We start from the raw sequence: 17,676 nt of genomic DNA, 5'->3' as shown, positions 1-17,676 counted from the left end.
TTGACTTCTTCTTTTCTGTACCTTTGGTGGCCGATCCGAAAGGAAACGCCCACTGAACTGTCTTTTGGTTTCGGGTTCGTAGCAATATATCCAGCTTTCATCACCTGAGACGATGTCAAATACAGCATTTGAATCACCGTCGTTGAACTTATCTAACATTTGCCGACACCAGACATGCTTCTGGTCGTCAGTTAAAGTATGGACGGTTAAAGCTTCCTGACCTTCCTTCCTTCATTGAGATTGTCGTCCATGCTTAAACTCGGTAAACCAATTGTAAATAGTGGCACGAGATGGGGCTTCATTAAGAAATGTTAACGCAGCCTATCATAGCTTTATTGTTAAGTGAGCCCACAACGAAAGTCATAATAAATCATTGCCGAAAATTTTCTCGCGTTAGGTTTATTTTCACGTGTAACAAGAGTTTTAGACTTGCCGCCAATTCACGAAAACAGATGACACTAAAGAGTTCTAAAATTGAAATTAAAAAACGTTTTCATTAGCAATGTTTCTAACTGGCCAGTTCTAAACATTTTCCTTGTTACCCACGTATTACAAATTCGGCGTAAGAATAAGCCAAACAGGCCGAATTGAATGCGGTTGATCGAACACCAAACAGTTGTTGCAAGTGTAATTTAACAATACTGGACAAAAAGAAAGTAAAATTTACAATTAATTAACGATCACTATAACTTTTATATCTATATTAGTTTCTTCAATATAATTATGAGTTTTCAGACATAACAGATTTCACATTGGTTCTTTTTCGAATTCAATGAAGTTCTCAATATTGGCAGCTCGTTTCATATTATTTTCAGTGGTGTCAGAGGCAATGGATGGTGCTCGACTCGGATTGCGAAGAACCGGCTTTTGGAGTTGGAAAAAGTTTAACGACGCCTTTAGCTCTTTCATAAAAACTTCTTTGTGAGATACCTGAAAAAAGAAATATTGGTAAATTTTGAAAATTTCAGTCATTTTTTCTCTTAAATACTATGTATGATAATTTATATAAATACAATGTTTTATGTTTTTTTATGGCCCGCACGGTTTGTGCATTGTGGCCCAATAAAAATAGGGAAACGGGTAAAAAATATAATTATCAAAATTGTTTTATGTTTGCAATTACAACCGATTCAATTTTCATTCGATATTGTTGATAAGGAATAGGACTGTGATACAAATGTGTTCTTGTTCGCGGTTAGTATAGCAATTTTTCACACAGGAGTTTTCTAAAGACTGGTGAGAGTTTCGAGTTTTAATCAGTTTTTACTTACAATTAAATTGTTGTATTATCCTTAATACTTGAAAGGGTTTTAATTAAATTATTACAGTGAACATACCTGCTCCCTGATCACAATGTTCCGTACTTCGTTCATAAATTCAGCGGCCGTTATAATTAAGCTTAGCACCAGACCGACAATTAAGACCAGGAAAGCACCTATTAAATTTTCCATTTCCAAGTCTCCTTCCACGTCGCTCTCGTCAGTGTTGCCCTGAAATTAAATATTGATTTGCCTATAAAACGTCTACGTTGAAAGGTAGCCTAGTTTCAGGAATATAAATGGGATTGTTCTTTTCGATTGAAATATTATTATTAAAAAATGCGAATTTATAAACATTTTCAATCATTACAATGACTGAATGAACTAATTGAGTTTTAAAATATTTTGTTTTAAACACAAACTAAAAACGGTATAACTTTTAATTGCATATGTTTGTAGTCTAAGTCTAAATTGTGACTGAATTTCACCAATGCAGCCGGTAAGTACACTGTTCCCAATAATGTATTTTCATCACTACTTCAAAGGAAGCTAAAAAATTGTTGTGATTGGTATCCGTGTCGCCGTTGTTAGTACGGGCGCAGGTTACATATTCCAAAGTCCAAGATTTTTGAAAATGCTATGAATAATTCCTAGGAAGTAATGCCGACGTATAGATTTTTTTAAATGTAGTTCATAATTTTAGTTTTCTTTACTAACACGTGCCCAACAAATATACATTTAGAATAATGGCGTGTGTGACGATTTATAAAATTGTATAAAACATTAGTTATGTTCGTTCACGTCCTGCAGCTTGTTTCCATTTTTATTAACGAAATTCAGTAAGTCTGTAACTAAATTTAATTCTATCACCAAGTTGTGTTGATTCGAATAACCATTATTATAAATTCGCATTAAAGGACACTTTTTTGCCAGAGTTAAAAGTTAAACTCGAGGTTATTAACAGGAGCGCTCTAATGAGCTTAAGTAATCGTACTAATTGTCTTTGATGCTACTTTAGGAAAAGTTTTCCGTGGCAAAGTAGGACCGGTGATTTGTCGGCAGGCCCAGATATCGCTGGAAAGAAGCCGGCAGTGGAGAGAGACCTACGTAAGCTCCAAGTGCCCGATTGGCGAGGGATTGCTCCCGATCAAAGTTTCTCTAACTTCGAGGCCAAGGGTCATTTTGGGTCGATGTGCTAGCGGAGTATGTATGGCACATGACACAGATGCCCGACACCCAACGACCTAACTCATTCTTGCCTTCAAATGTGATTATAATAGTCTTTCCACGAACGTCGTGTCGTATTAACAGTTAAATGATCCGGACTTAAGTATGTATGTTATCATAACTTTAACTGTAACTTATAACAATATTGTTAATAATGTAAAATGTTAAACTTACATCGCATTGTCTTGCTTCGTATTTTTCTTCCCACCACTTACGTTTAATTTTATCGATAATCGCGAACTCTTTCAGTTCCAATATCGCTCTGTTTATGTGAGTTCGGAATGGCGAATCTGTAAATGAACACGTGTTCTATAAGTTCATAATATACGAGTGGACCTAGCCATTAATTAAACATCTAAACTTAAAAAAAAACTTGACGATTAAAAAGAGTGGCGAAGAGTTTATTGCCAGTTCTTCTCTTCCGGTCTACGCCCTTAATTTGAGAACGGGCAGTAAATGTAAAATTAGAAGAATTTAATACCTATATATATTTATCTTCATTGACGTGTACCAAATTAATAAATGCTTTTGAATTTGAAAATTTGAATTTATTCATATAGGTAAGATAATGTACACTTACGTACGTCACTAAAAAATGAATGATTTTTTATTCCAACTTTGGGTTTAGATAAAATAGATTTTATTTCTTTATTAGTTCAAAAATACGGTACTTCTTGAACATATATTAACAAATTTTTTGTTATTCAAGACAATAAATAGTAAGCATACTTGCTGGCATCGCGATCCCGTAGTCCTTGGAATCTAATTCACCACCGACTTTCTTCAGATTGCAGTTTCTTTTTAATTTGTATTCAATAGTGCACGATTCCATGAAAAATGCGTATTTGTTTTTCGCGTGGAGAACTCGTCGTTCCCCTTCGTCGTTACTCTCTAATAGAACAACTGGATTGGCCATCATATTGTCATACATGCGACGGAACATTTTGTCCTTAGAACTCTAAAAGATGGCAAAATAAACTTGTTTAAAGCTTATTTTTTTATTAGATTGTTTTTGTTATTATATTTAGGCAGCGTTGGCCTAGTAACTTGAGCGTGAAAACCCAGAAGTGCGTTTGAATCAAGGCTGTGTACTTTTAAACAAAATGCACTTTTCTTTCTATCTGCGCATATAACTTTCACTCGCGCGCCCGATGTAGGAAAACAACGTGAGGGAAAACAACGTCATGCTTTCAGCCAAAAAATCGACGTGTGAGAAAAATATCATTAAACAACAGATACGGAGATCGGAGTACAGCCCAAGGGTTGTAGTGCCACTGGTTTTTCAACCATGTTAATCTCACTTCGGGTATTGTAACGCTTGTTGTATATGCGACATACACATACAGTTACAAGACGTTCAAAACAACCTAGCGTTCAATAATTTTGTAGGGTAATTATATCTCTACAAAGCGTGAAAACTACGTTGCTGAACTTCACAATAGAATTTTTTTCCATTTAACAATAGAATCATACAAAAGTTAGGTATATCAATGTATACATGTATAATGCTGTCTTGATATGTGCTACCTTATACCAATTGTACAAAAACGTAGTGTATATTACACCCGTTAAAATAACCTAGGACCGCTGGGTTATACGTATGTTTCACTAATCCACAGAGATAGTAGATAATTATAATTGGACATTAATATTAATCCAGAATGTCACTAGCAATGATGAAACGTATTTGTGCAAAGAAGTCACGTTTTATTCTAGTTAATTGCGTAAATCTGCTATGAAGTAATCTTACTTTGAAGAAGTCTAGAGTAGATCCTCCACGAATAGCGCCATAGAGAATTTTATTTTGCTTAGCGAGATCCTCTACTCTGTTTATTGGTTCATTTTCTAGGGCAGATGTCATAGAAGCTGACAGCTGGGCTATGTATGTTTGACACACGATCACGGCGAAAAACCACCACATAGCGCACACCCATCGTGAACCAATTGCTCTGAAATTTCAATTAGATATAATAATCAACTGGCCCCAATCCCAATTGGTCGCGTAGTCTATTTACAGTGAATTGATAGTAAAATTGTGTATGTGTTTGAATAAATAATTATTAAGGTTGTTTGATAAATAAGTTTCCTAATTATGGTACATTCTTTAAAATTTGTTTACTTTATACCTAGGTAACACTAAAAAAATTTAGAAAATGAAAAACGGCCTTATGTAGAAAGTTGCCAATACTTTTAATGTTTTTTGAAGTAATCTCCATTCCTCTCATCTCCGTTTGTCCATCATCGCATTTGATGGAACTACTGAGAAAAGCAGTGGGCACATTCTTCCTTAAGGGGTCTCTTCTATGGCATTTTCGTACCGCATCTTCAGGGCTCGTAAAGCGAATACCTCGACACCTTCCATAGTCAAATATTCACCAGTCCGTATGCTAATCGCAGCCTATCATAGCTTTCTTGTTGAGTAAACCCACAACGAAAGTCATAATAAATCATTGTCCAAAAAATTTTCTCGCGTTAGGTTTATTTTCACGTGTAACAAGGGTTTTAGATTTGCCGCCAATTCACAAAAACAAATGACAAATGAATGCAATATACAACATAAGTTACCAAAAAGTTCTATAATTGAAATTAAAAAAAAATTTCATTAGCAATGTTTCGGCCCGTTCTTAACATTTTCAGTGTTACCCACGTATAGCAACAGAAAGTATAAATCGTTTTAACAGTTATTTGAATATGAATTCAAGTCGGAAATTGAAGAGAAGAAATTCTAATAGTTTATTCTGTACGTGTTAGACTGCAATGCGATGCCGCTTTGAACTAGTTTTTCAATGCCCAGAGCTTAGGGAAGTCGCTTTTGGAAGAGAAAATCATAAATAATATTTTCATTAGAGAGCATGACAAAGGTTAACGTTTAAAAATAGATTTTAGTATGTATAATAATTATCGGTTATTCTAAATTTATAATAGGAAAATTTCGTGGTCAAATTGTAAAATTGATTATACTACGCCAGAAACGGGCAGGATCCATGTATAATAATCAGAAAATCAGCGAAGTAAACAACTAAATGCATGGCCAATTCGTGATATGGCTACTTATAGTGATCAAATAGTAAAAAAATTACGTTTTGCACCGTTAGAGGCGCTGGTTGTAAGACTACAATGTTTTTGCCAAAAAAATGTAACATCAATACAATGTTTTATTTGCGAACGTTGTTTTGCAAGAAATGTTTGCATTCAAAAGTTTTTATTGTTTTGTTTGATTTCGTTAAATTTTCTATTACGGAGATGAAAAATTAAATTACATAAACAAGGTTACTAGAAGCTTTTTGAAATTTAAAGTACTTTTTAATGTAATAAAATACTTAGAATGTTATTTAGGCGAATCAATTTGTGGTGTTTATCAAATTTGTATACTTAGGTAGAATGTCACATCCTTGTGTCATTATGGAACCCATAGTGAGCCAAACACAGTTTTTGAAATTCCATATATTCTCAAGTTCCTCTGGATCTTTGTCGCATGGTTGTGGGTTCTCCCAGTCAGCTGGTGAGATTCTGGAAAACATAATTGAAAAAGTGTCAGTATATTTGCCAAATTTTGGAAAAGACAACCGCTAGTGTGTAGTGTAGTGGTGCAACTAAGAGTTTTGTTTCCATTTGCTAATAAAAAAAAATATAAATATAAAAATCATAATAAGTACTGTTTGTCTCTTACTTTAGGAGTTTATAATTATTTATGCATTTTTTAGGTTATTTATCTGAATCATAATCTGTATTTAAGATTTTAAGAAACCTCTATGAATTGTAGAGTTTGGCTCTTCCAACCCGGTGTAAGCATTTCCTACTGATCAGTCTCCTACAGAACTTAAATGATTAAAGTATTAATGATAATATGAGTCGAGACTTGGCGTATACTATGTCCAAATATTTCCTCTCTACCAACAATGTCAATTTTCAATACGCTTTTAAAATCGAAAGGCACTTAGGCCTTTCTTACTCTAAGAGCGTTAGTCGTAGATTGATGACGTGTTATTCAATATATTTATCGTGAAACACTGAAGATCCCAGGCTCAATTCCCAAGGAAAGCGTTACCACAGAATCAGAAGTGCGACTACAAAGTGATTTGCAAATGAAAATATGTCATAAAAAAGTAATGTTTTCCAGTTTATAATCGTGAAACACCGAAGATACCAAAGTACTTATAAACAGATTTTCATACAAATCCATGAAAGTTGTCAGTCCAGTTTTTAAGTTACAAGAAGCAAACGGACAGGAGGCTAATAAACACTCACTATAAAATTCTAAATAGTGAACGAAAAACTATTATCAATTATAATTAACAAAAAGTATATATCAAAATAATAATGTGTCTAACGTAACCCGAGTAAATCTCAACAATGACTCAACTAATAAATGTGACGATCGGCCGAGAAAAATATTTGGGATTACCCTCATCAAAAATAATTAAATTGAAATTATGTATGTCGAACACGAATGGTATTTTATATTCTGCCTTGACGTCTGATGATGAAACTCAGCTGCAGGTATTAAATCCGAACAACTGGTGTTTGAATGGGATATTTTTAACTTTGAATGAAGTTAACGAAGTAAAAGTATGTGTACCTTGAACATACAAAGAGTATAATAGAAACCACACAATACGCAGTCGCCGTATGCATCCACATGTCAAAACTGTATGGGTTTAGAAAAGAAAACCAGCCAGGGGATATTTTCCTTTCCTTTGTGTACAAAATACTGATTCCTAAAGTCATGAATGGTACAGAGAAGTCAACCACGCTTTTTCTCTCTTCAGTTATTGTGAGGTCACATACGGCCAAGTCAGCTTTCTGAAAATAATCAAACAATATAGTTTAAGGCAGCGCTAAAATGCTTTCTATCGTCATCATTCTTATGTTACACAATTTATTTTACAAATCTCACACCTAAGAATCTATTAGACTTTATGTAGTTTTATACACAACACCCATATTTTAATCTCATTAATCACATTAATTAATTTGAGTTACCTTATCAAGCAAGTCTCCGATTAATCCAGTCCATTTTTTCTGTTCAGGATCATATTTCCCATAACTTTTGTCTTCGTCGTGTAAAAATGAGTAGGTGTAATTAAAATTATAATGTCTTAATTTATCAAATATAGCTTTGACGAGATCAACAGAAAACCCTTCATATTTATCATCAGCGTCCTCTTCCACACATGTGTCGTTATCTGGTGGGCATTTTATTTTATCAATGAAATACGGCTTGGCTTTGCGTGATATAATCTGTAATTTTTTAAAGTTTAGAATATTTTCTACAGTAATTTTATAAATAGGTTATGTTTGCGAGGAAATTTTTTTATCAATAGAAAGCCATGTTGTTTGTGAGTATCATAGACTATATATAAAAAAAAACAATGGCCCTTTTTATTTCTTAGCCTCAGGTTTCTGTATCTGTTTCAAGATCATTTGTTAAACTAATAGGCAAGTAGGTGATCAGCTTTCTGTGCCTGACGCACGCCGTAAACTTTTTGGGTTTAAGGCAAGCCGGTTTCCTCACGATGTTTTCCTTCACCGTTCGAGCTAATGTTAAATGTGCACATAGAAAGAAAATCCATTGGTGCACAACCGGGGATCGAACCTACGACCTCTGGGATGAAAGACGCACGCTGAAGCCACTAGGCCAACACCGCTCTATATAATAGCATGAAAACGTTTTTTACGAAAGCTACTTTGAAGATGAGAGATAATTGAATTCTAGAGAAATGTGGTAGAGCTTGATAATACGAAATGCAAAAAGCGAAGTGGGCAAGGCTCAGCTTATTTCCTAGTTGGAAAATAAAAGGTATCGTCCCGCCAGTCTCGTTGTAATGTCAAATTTTTGTTTGAAAGTCAAACTGTTTCTTTTCATAAAAGTTACTGCCTGACAGCCAGATTACAATCCATAGAATATTATTTCTTTTTTAAAATAACTTAACCAAGAATGAGACGAAAATTAAATATCATTATTCTTATAAATCCCCGTCCACATTTAGCCACACAAGTAACAATAAGAATATATTTATACATATTTTGGATACAAAATTCCATAAAACTAATTTAGTAACAATTATAGGTTCAAGTTGGTTCTAGAAGGTATTTAAAAGTCCAGCTTGGCGCCGAAAATCGATTGTGTTTCGTTTGTTTCCTATAAACCTGTCATCGGTTATAGTTCATAATAAAAATAAGCGTTACTTACAATAAAGTGTTTGCTGGTCTGCTGTTGATTATTGAGTTTAGTGCTTGGTCTGTCTTCTATAATACTATCTCTGTTAGACGATATCCAAGTACCAACAGTTTGTCTCGTCGATACATGAATTTCATTAACATACAAAGTATAATTAGATCTTCGCCCAAACTTGTCGAATTCTATGTTTCCAGTCACACCTGTTGTTTGTGCCTGTAGTAACAATTAACATTACTTGCCATCTTTAGTTGACAACTGTTTATTTGCATGCACAAACAATGATGTTATAAAACAAATTCATTATAGTTAACTTATAAAATAGACGAGCGACAAAGGCATAGTTACTTATTAGTATCGTTTAAGATGGAAACTATACTATTTTCTTTGTATTTTTCTTATCTTATTATCATTGAGATCAGTAATTTTTACTAACTAATATGTTAAAAACCTATTATATTACTTACCCTATGTATGAAGTTTCTCGCTTCCTATATAAGGAACTATATCTTTATATATATATATATATATAAATAGTAATAAACGAACACGATGCCATTTGTTTTATTAGAATGGCAACATCACGAAATCTGTTTAAAGTGTGTTTAAAGTCAATTTGGCAGTAGTGGGTAGAATCGATCGTTGAGTTCAGACGGTAGTAGCTCTCTGATCGGCGCCTGCGCCGGACGTGCGCACTGACTGTATTTAAATATTAAGTTATAACGTCGGACGACGGTAGTAACACTAATTTTGCAATTATTAATCGTGTTGAATTTGCGACATCAGAAGTGGCATCGATACAAAAATCATCCCGCCTGCCTACCGCAATTCCTGCTACTAGAAATAGTGAATACTTCATTCCTGGTTATGGAAGAAATGGAGCTGCGGGCCCATCGACGACAAAAGACGACGGATCCAACACGTTTACGCCTAAATTATGGGCAAAATTTCTTCAAAATACCATCGAGCCCGTCCAAAATACCAAATGCCTTTGAGTGTGGGTGATAAAAGATCGTTAAAATCAAGTGAGATTTATCTACCCTCGTTTGATCCAGACAATTGTCAATTTACCGCAACTCGGTGGTGTGAAGAGATTGAATTCCACATGAAGTACAATTCGTGGTAGGATTACGAAGCTAGGAATACTGCTTTGACTCACTTGCAGGGACATGCCAAGAAGTGGGCAGCACGTTCGTACCCGATGTGTCAAAGTTGGAAAGAGTTTAAGGAGCGACTTACTCTTCAGTCTGTTGGAACTCTGGATCTCTGGAGGTTTCACGACTTGTTTTGTGATATGGTGGACTATACAAGTGACCACGCGGTGACCTACGTTGAATATTCCACCAACAAAATGGCGTTGATTGACCGACTGGAGACGGGTTGGGGTGAGTCGAATAAAGTTGAGGTTGTGATCGCTGGCATCACGATGTTCAGGTACGCACAGATTTACTTTAAAATACTCCAAGAAGTTTTGTATCACTTGATAGGCATTTAAATACGTACCCTAACATTAAAAACCTTAAGCGATATTCAGACAAGACTCGTGGTGAATATGAAGCTTCTAAGCGTCCTGAAATAAGCGATTTATGTACAAGTCGTCGTTGTCATTTTTTTAATAAGGTAATAAGGACATTTAAAACAACACTGTTTATTGTTATGTAATAAAAATAAAATGAGGGTACCCACCCTCGCATGTCTGTTGATAAATTCGGCCATTCGCTATTTTGTAAGAAAGCCAGAAAAGGCCTCGTATAAATAACAAGTTAATTCAAAAATTTAATGGTCCCTGTAAGATCACTAAAGTATGTTCGAATGATCGTTGCATTTGTGAGCCATTATCTGAGGGACGGTCAAAATATGTGGTGCCACAAACGATTGCGTAAATATCCGGCTAGTCTGCCTGAAATGTCAGAATGTCTTTACCCTATAGTATCCATAAATTATTAATTTTCTATCATTGTAAAACAGATTTCAATTGGTAATTTGTTTCGTAAATTTGGGGGTGCTGATTAATAATTTGAACTGAATTATTGTATTAAGCCGTGATCAGCTTTGTTGATCTCGATCGTGATAGTGTTTTAATCAATATATAATTTATGATCAATATTCATTGTAAAAAGGGTTTATTTGTTCTCTGATGAATGACAATGTTGAATTGAAAGCCTCATCGCTTTGTCCTAATAATCTGCCTAAATGGTCCTAATGCTGAAAGTTTAGACACTTTGCAGTAATTTATCCTTGTATTGATGCTGGAAGCTTAGACGCTTTGGAGTAATTTGTCCTTGTATTGATGCTGAAAGCTTAGACGCTTTGCGGTAATATGGCCTAGTATTGTTGCTGAAAGCTTGGACGCTTTGCTATATTTTAGCCTGAGATCTATTTTACCAGTATCGATGCTGAAAGGTGGACGCTTTGCGATGTGTTCGATGTGCTGCTCGTAAGAAGTGTTGAAAGCTTAAAGCTTTGCTGTGCAATAAAGTTGTAATACGAAGGCTTCTACGCTTTGATTGATGTAAAATTGAGAGCTATTAAACGCTTTACTTTTATGTTCTGCGTGGTCAAATGTCTTCTGAGCCAGGACTTTTGTTTGTTTTTAGTCTATTGCAGTCTCTTGCATAACATCTGGTACAGTGAATTCTATACATCGAGTTGAGATTACGTCGGACTGCTGGATATTATGTACTATGGCGTTTTCGCACAAATATGCGCTGTAGAGTTTTATAGAAGTTTGTTGCTATTCCTATGATATCGTTGCGATTGCTAAAGATTGTTCATTTACTTTTGATTACTCAACCGTCTATCCATGGTATGTCCTTAACTGTTTGAATGCTTTTTTTAAACTTCCTGATTGCTTTAGATGTTTTTTACAGGGCTTCCGATCTGTACGTTCTATAGTCACGTAGTATACGTCTGATTACTAGCTTGTACAACGCTGACAGTTTTTAATAGACCTACTTTTATTCTTGGTATTTTGCAGAAGCTTTCTTCTCTTTATCTTTTCTCTTCTTTTCTTGTCTTTTGTCTTTATCACTTATTCTAGCTTCTTGAAGGCTGTGTGTAATTACTCTTAGTATGTTGTCGTGTAAAGTTAGCACCGTTAAATTTTTATTCGCTTCTAGTATGTTGGGTAGGTGACCTGTGATGCATTCCTTATATTTGTTTATTATTTCTTCGCTTTTTAGGGTGGCATTAGGATTGTTAGATTAAATCTAGTTCGTTCCTTTTTTTTGAAAATGTTATTGTTGCTGTTACTGGTCTGTGGACTGACGAAAAATTGAGATTAAAAACATTTATGTTGTGTACAATGCTAGGTCTGTTTGATAGAATATAATCAATTTCGTTTTTGTACTCTCCGTTAGAGGAACGCCATCTCCGTCTACGTTCCGGTTTTTTTTTAAGAACGTATTTAGGATTGCAAGTTTATTTTCGATGGCGTAGTCGATAAGTTCCTTTCCTCTTAAGTTTCTTTTGCCATAACCATGTGATTTCATAATCATATACCCGTCTGCCCTAGGTTGGCCTAATTTTGCATTTAGATCGCCCATAACTATATATGTATTATGGGCAAGATACAATATAAAATAAATAATGATTTCACTGTACTTCGATCGAGAAGTAACTATATTTGATCTTTGGTCCGTCGATGATGCACCATCAGCGTATGGCGGCGCCAACTAGTGGTTGGACGAAGTAGTTGAGTTTTTTCTATATATTTAGTTTTGCTAGTGATATTTGACGTGATAACTAATAATTATAAATTGTATCATTCATGTATGCACTTTCACTGCAAAAAATATAACAATTTAACGTTCCACAATAAACAGTCAGTTTTTTACAGTCCCGCCAACACAAGTCATAGTAAAGTTAATATTTGCAGGTTGGTCCGTGCTGAATGACTCACTCAATATGTTTCCGATAATTTTGATTTTTCAAGTATTAGTTTGAAGTTTATGCACCAAACATTTTTTATTTCGTTAGTTCTTATCGATTTATGACTTTTAAACATAAATTTTCACTATATTATTCACTGATTACATTTATAATAATATTGGTAAGGCGGAACAAGTATTGACAGTTGCTGCACGCACTACCCTCCGTTTTATATATATATATATAAAGATATATAACAAGAGACTTGTATATTTGTGTTAGACATTTACAAACTGGCATAAGCTTATTAATCAGTGTTTTAAAAGCTTTAATTAGTAAAGAGAGCTGAGAGGTTGTAATTTATCTTTGTACAAAAGCGAAATAACCTTTAACATTTCAGCTTGAAGCAAAGCTCCAAGTGGCCAGGGGTCACCGCCTTTTTTACAGAACTCCTCGTCTCTTATTGTAATACTTTCCGCATCGCCAACTTTTTGTAATGCCTTAAGGACATGATTGGCTACATCGTTCATAACGAGGGCTTCGATCTTGAAATAATATTAAGCATATTACAACTAAAACTGTTTCTTTTCCAAATACAATAAATCAAATATAAGATAAAACATATAAATTTGATCACCTCTATATTAGTGACAGGTGGTGAGTCTAATTGAACTATTTCACTGGCCCATTTACCAACCCTAGTAGCCAGGAAGTGTTGGGCATCCTCCAACTTATCAAAATCCGTAAGACTGAGCCATGTTATATTGGATTGAAAGGGTAAGAGATCTTTGGCTATAATTGATGCATCCATTGTTGTAAGGATATAATGCTGGGGAAAAATCAAAGTAACCTTGTTTAACTAGAACTTATATAAATTTATCGTATTTTAAGTAACAATCTTATTTTTTTTAGTTTTGTCATTCATTATTTATAACTATAAGATATGCAGTAGAAGTGATTGTGAGATTTTTTTACGCTAGATGTGCTACTTGTATGAAATCAATTCGCAAGAGTCTCGAACATTTTTCTATGAAATAACAATGTAGTTCACTTAATATCCGTAGCACAACATGGGAATTGCGTAGTACGAAAACATTGAAGTCTGGACGGCATCGCTGTGTGCTGTTGGGAGTTTAGGATACCAGTTTCACTAAGAGCTACGTAAGTAAATAGAAATAATAATTTGTAATGGAACCATTACTGCATGTATACAATTGAGTTTGTATGGAAACTTAAAAGAGAAATACAAGAGTAAGCAGTAGTTAATAATTTTAGTGCCTTTTAAATTCCAATTTTTTAAACATTTAAATAAAAAAGCGATATCGGAATGTGTCCGAATACAATTCCTGAAATCCATTAAAATGTTAGAAATTGCAATGACATTCGTAGTTGTTCTAATTGCAATTAAATCATGAGTGCTGCGAAAGTATGTTGTCGAAGGCTTTTATCCATTAATTTATTAGTTGACAGATATATAGATATAGTTCAATAAATAATAACAAATTTGATTAATGATTGTAAACATAATATTTAAGCCAAGTAGTTGCTCTAAAACTCTAAAGTATATATTTGTAATGATGTACGTTTTTTCAAAAATGTAAAACGTATACGAAAAATAGAGATGGGTAATGTACTATACACTATGTACCTGATAGTGATTGATCATATTTACACCTCTCGCCTCATGTAAATATTTAAGAATTCGGTCCACGTGACAATCCAATATTATTCGGAATTCTTTGAATCGTTTCAACTCCTTAAATACCTGTGTGTTTAGATTATATGATAAAACTTATGAAACAAGTCTTTTGGGCAAACTGGCAGAAGTCTCCCCTGATGACAAATGATATCAGTAGACACTCACAATGCCAAAAGCAAGTGTGTTGCCGGTCTTTTAAGAATATATACGGAATTTCTAAAAGGATTTTTATTTTCAGGAATTTAGTATATTAACAAATATCCATTCTTGAACACATAGACGTACTAAAACATGTTCGCGGTGGTTTTCTGTTACACGGAATAAAAAGGGAATGTGTTAAACGTATGCATGTTGTGTGACTCAATTATCACAATTAATAGATTACGAGTGTAAAATGGTTTAAAGTTTAGAGTTTCAAAGTAGTCATTAAATTCGGGGAAATACCCACAACACTATGTCTTCTATTATAGGTAGGTAAGTATGAAATGTAGGAGTCAAAATATACGCTGTCATGTACCTTAAAGTTATCTCCGTTGGGATCCAATCTCCTTACAGTTACCGGCATTTGATCTGTGTATTCTGCTAAAATTTTTTGTATCCTCATAAGTCCTGAAAACATATATTTCTTATGAAATTTACGTTTTGTATCATAACGCATTTTTATTTTTAATTTAGTACAATCTTATACATAGCAAAAAGGATATACATACATAGAAAAATCATGATGATTTTGTTATTTATTGAAGTGAAGATTATATGATATTTAAATAGCTTAATTTGAAATTGCCTAAAACATAGCATTTAACGTTGCTAGAATTCAATAAATTACGAAAAATATTGCTCAAAAGTTTATATTTTATATTATAGTATGAATATATTTATAGTATGAAGTAGATTAGTTATTTCTTATTTTTTTGTTTAAGTCTACTACAATACGTATATGCAAAAAATTATTTTACCAAAGTTATCTTCATATAAAACAGCAAAATTTTCCCATCCATAGTACTTGAGTAACATCGCGTACGCGTATGATATATCTTCAGCAGCGGGATAAAAGTTTATAGAAATATTTTTATAAACCGGCGTATCATTATTTCCATCATCATTAATTATGTCATCATTATTTAAAATTATTTCTTCGATGTTGGGATCCATTGGCTGCCATGTAGCTTGAATGTGAGGGATGTTAGCAATTGCGCATTGGTCACGAATTGCTCCATCAAATATTGGATTCTGTGGACCGAATACGGCAATCGGACGCATATCTTTGTTTGAACAGACTGTAAGGGAACATTAAGCATCGATATTCGAAATGTTACCTACATTTCAAATATATATGTATGTTACATCAGAACTATGATATTGAAAATGTTTGAGACGAATGAAATATCTATGTTTTGAATAAATATTTATGACTACCTATTTTCAGTGTCGTGGTACAATTTATCGTTAGCTGTACCTATAGGTTTTAATCAATATTTTATGGTATGGTAAAGAAATATGCAATATTCTTATGCTAACATTTTGTTTTAGGCTGGAGACATCTCTTCCAATTCAGAGACGATGTCTATAAGCTCAATAGTACCAATTTATTATGGACATTGCGTAATATTAAGGCATTCCAATATTGCGCGAGATTAAAACCGTCCAACAAACTGAATCCAGAATAAGCCCGAGAGAAATAATTAACCCATTTTTATTCTGAACAATCTAGAATGCCTTACGATTCCTCCAAAGAGAATAGCTGTCGGTCCGAGACGGCTGAAGTATAACGGGGTCGAGTCGCCAATCCTTCATTTCTAAAACAAAATATTAAAATCTAGACAGCGTTTTTCACGAGAGTAAAGCTTTTAAGAATTCTCATCTTTTAAGTGTGATAAATTAGCTTTGGAGTTGTTTTGTTTTTATACAGTGTACTAAACTTTCGTAAAATGTATTTTAATCAAGTTCACTAATAGTATTAATTAATAATACTATTCACTAATAATAGATTTCGTCACCAATGGTAAAGTGCTTGATTGTGTAGTCAATATTCTATACAGCGATTCCAAAGGGACAGAAAGTTAGGAAATCTTTTATGAAATTATTATTTTTTGGATTTGAAGGCTCATAACTTTTTGCCTTAATTCGCCGAATAAGGAAAATTGTTTATTAAATTATAATTTATCTGTAAAAGTACAAGAAATAAATAAAGAATGAAATTGGAACTTTATAATATTTTAATTGCGCTTAAACATTAAGAAAAATTACATTTACAAACTTAAATAATTTAATAGGACCAAAAGCTAAATATTTAGTTCTGTATTCATTCGTTTAGTTAAAAAAAAATTTAAATGATTCTTAGTTCCCGAGCTCTTTACCTTCTATTTTTGTCAAGATGAACGTCATATGTATGAAAGTGCTTTGTGACGCCCTAATGTGGTACTTACTTTTATTGGAATCAGATCCTCCATCCGAGCCACTTACGTGGTTATGTCGCATACTCTCATTAAATGCTAGACGCTGTGTTAAGACCTGAGTTTCGAATATGCCGGCTGAAATATAAGTTTAAACGTAATTGTATCGTATAACACAAAATCAAAATATCATTTATGCAATAAAAATTAATGATTAGAAATACATTTACTGCCAGTTCTCAAATCAAGGGCGTAGAACGGAGCGAAGAACTGGCAATACTCTCTGTCACTATTATGCAACAATTTTATCATTCTCTCCATTTAAAGTTAATTAATGTAATTTAATAAAAAATAACTACGCATTATCATATGAAACAAAATATTGATTCCAAATGGTGAATGTTTTGGGAATACAAAGAAATCATATAGTCAACATATCGAATGATTCTAATCGACTTGTCCCCCATTGCAACTCGGAGTTCTCTCCTCTGTCCAACTCCTGGATTCGCTTTCAGCGACAGAATAATTGTTTCAGATTAGTTGGCTTATGAGTCTTATTTATTTGCCACTAAACAAGACAGCTTTATGCAGGTTCACCCATAAACATTATTATAAAAAGACAACATTAGTTACAATAACTTCCTGTTTATCGGCAATTTCATTATAATTTATATTATAGTATAATTTATAACTAAGAAAAAATAAAGAATTAATATAATAAAAAGTAATATTTAAGACATTCTAGAAACCATTAGAGTGCGGTTATGTTCTTATTAGTAACCTATTTTCGTTTCGAAACAGGATATAAATGAGACAGTCCTCAACTTACCAATTTGATAAGTTATCTCGTCGGTTTGTATCACAATCACCTGTCCAGTACATTGTTCTATAAAATATAACAAAAACCATAGCCACATTATACAAACAAAATTTCGTAAATGTATTTCACCTATCTCTCAAATACTATTTCTATAAATTTTAAGATGAAATAGAAAAACAGCGTGACTAGAGCTAAGGAAATTCTTCAGAAGATTGACGAAAAGCGAC

At 33.6% G+C, this 17,676-nt stretch overlaps 1 protein-coding gene across 1 annotated transcript; it reads right to left on the bottom strand.

Moving 5' to 3' along the window:
- Positions 1 to 474: 474 nt before the first annotated feature.
- On the bottom strand, positions 475 to 17,644 carry LOC123712697 (glutamate receptor ionotropic, kainate 2-like). The gene is made up of 17 exons (XM_045665908.1): positions 17,459 to 17,644; positions 16,663 to 16,767; positions 15,958 to 16,032; positions 15,193 to 15,513; positions 14,751 to 14,842; positions 14,183 to 14,299; positions 13,172 to 13,363; positions 12,921 to 13,079; positions 8,680 to 8,880; positions 7,470 to 7,727; positions 7,066 to 7,289; positions 5,859 to 5,996; positions 4,237 to 4,435; positions 3,216 to 3,444; positions 2,661 to 2,776; positions 1,338 to 1,490; positions 475 to 930 (listed from the first exon to the last, which is right to left on the bottom strand). The coding sequence occupies exons 1-17, from the start codon at positions 17,544 to 17,546 to the stop codon at positions 748 to 750; spliced, it is 2,850 nt and encodes a 949-aa protein (XP_045521864.1). The 5' UTR covers positions 17,547 to 17,644; the 3' UTR covers positions 475 to 747.
- Positions 17,645 to 17,676: the final 32 nt, after the last annotated feature.

Source organism: Pieris brassicae, chromosome 8 (genome assembly GCF_905147105.1).
Source record: "Pieris brassicae chromosome 8, ilPieBrab1.1, whole genome shotgun sequence".
Lineage (NCBI taxonomy): Eukaryota > Metazoa > Arthropoda > Insecta > Lepidoptera > Pieridae > Pieris > Pieris brassicae.
Note: the sequence above shows the minus strand (reverse complement) of the source record. Positions and strands in the feature narration are given on the sequence as shown.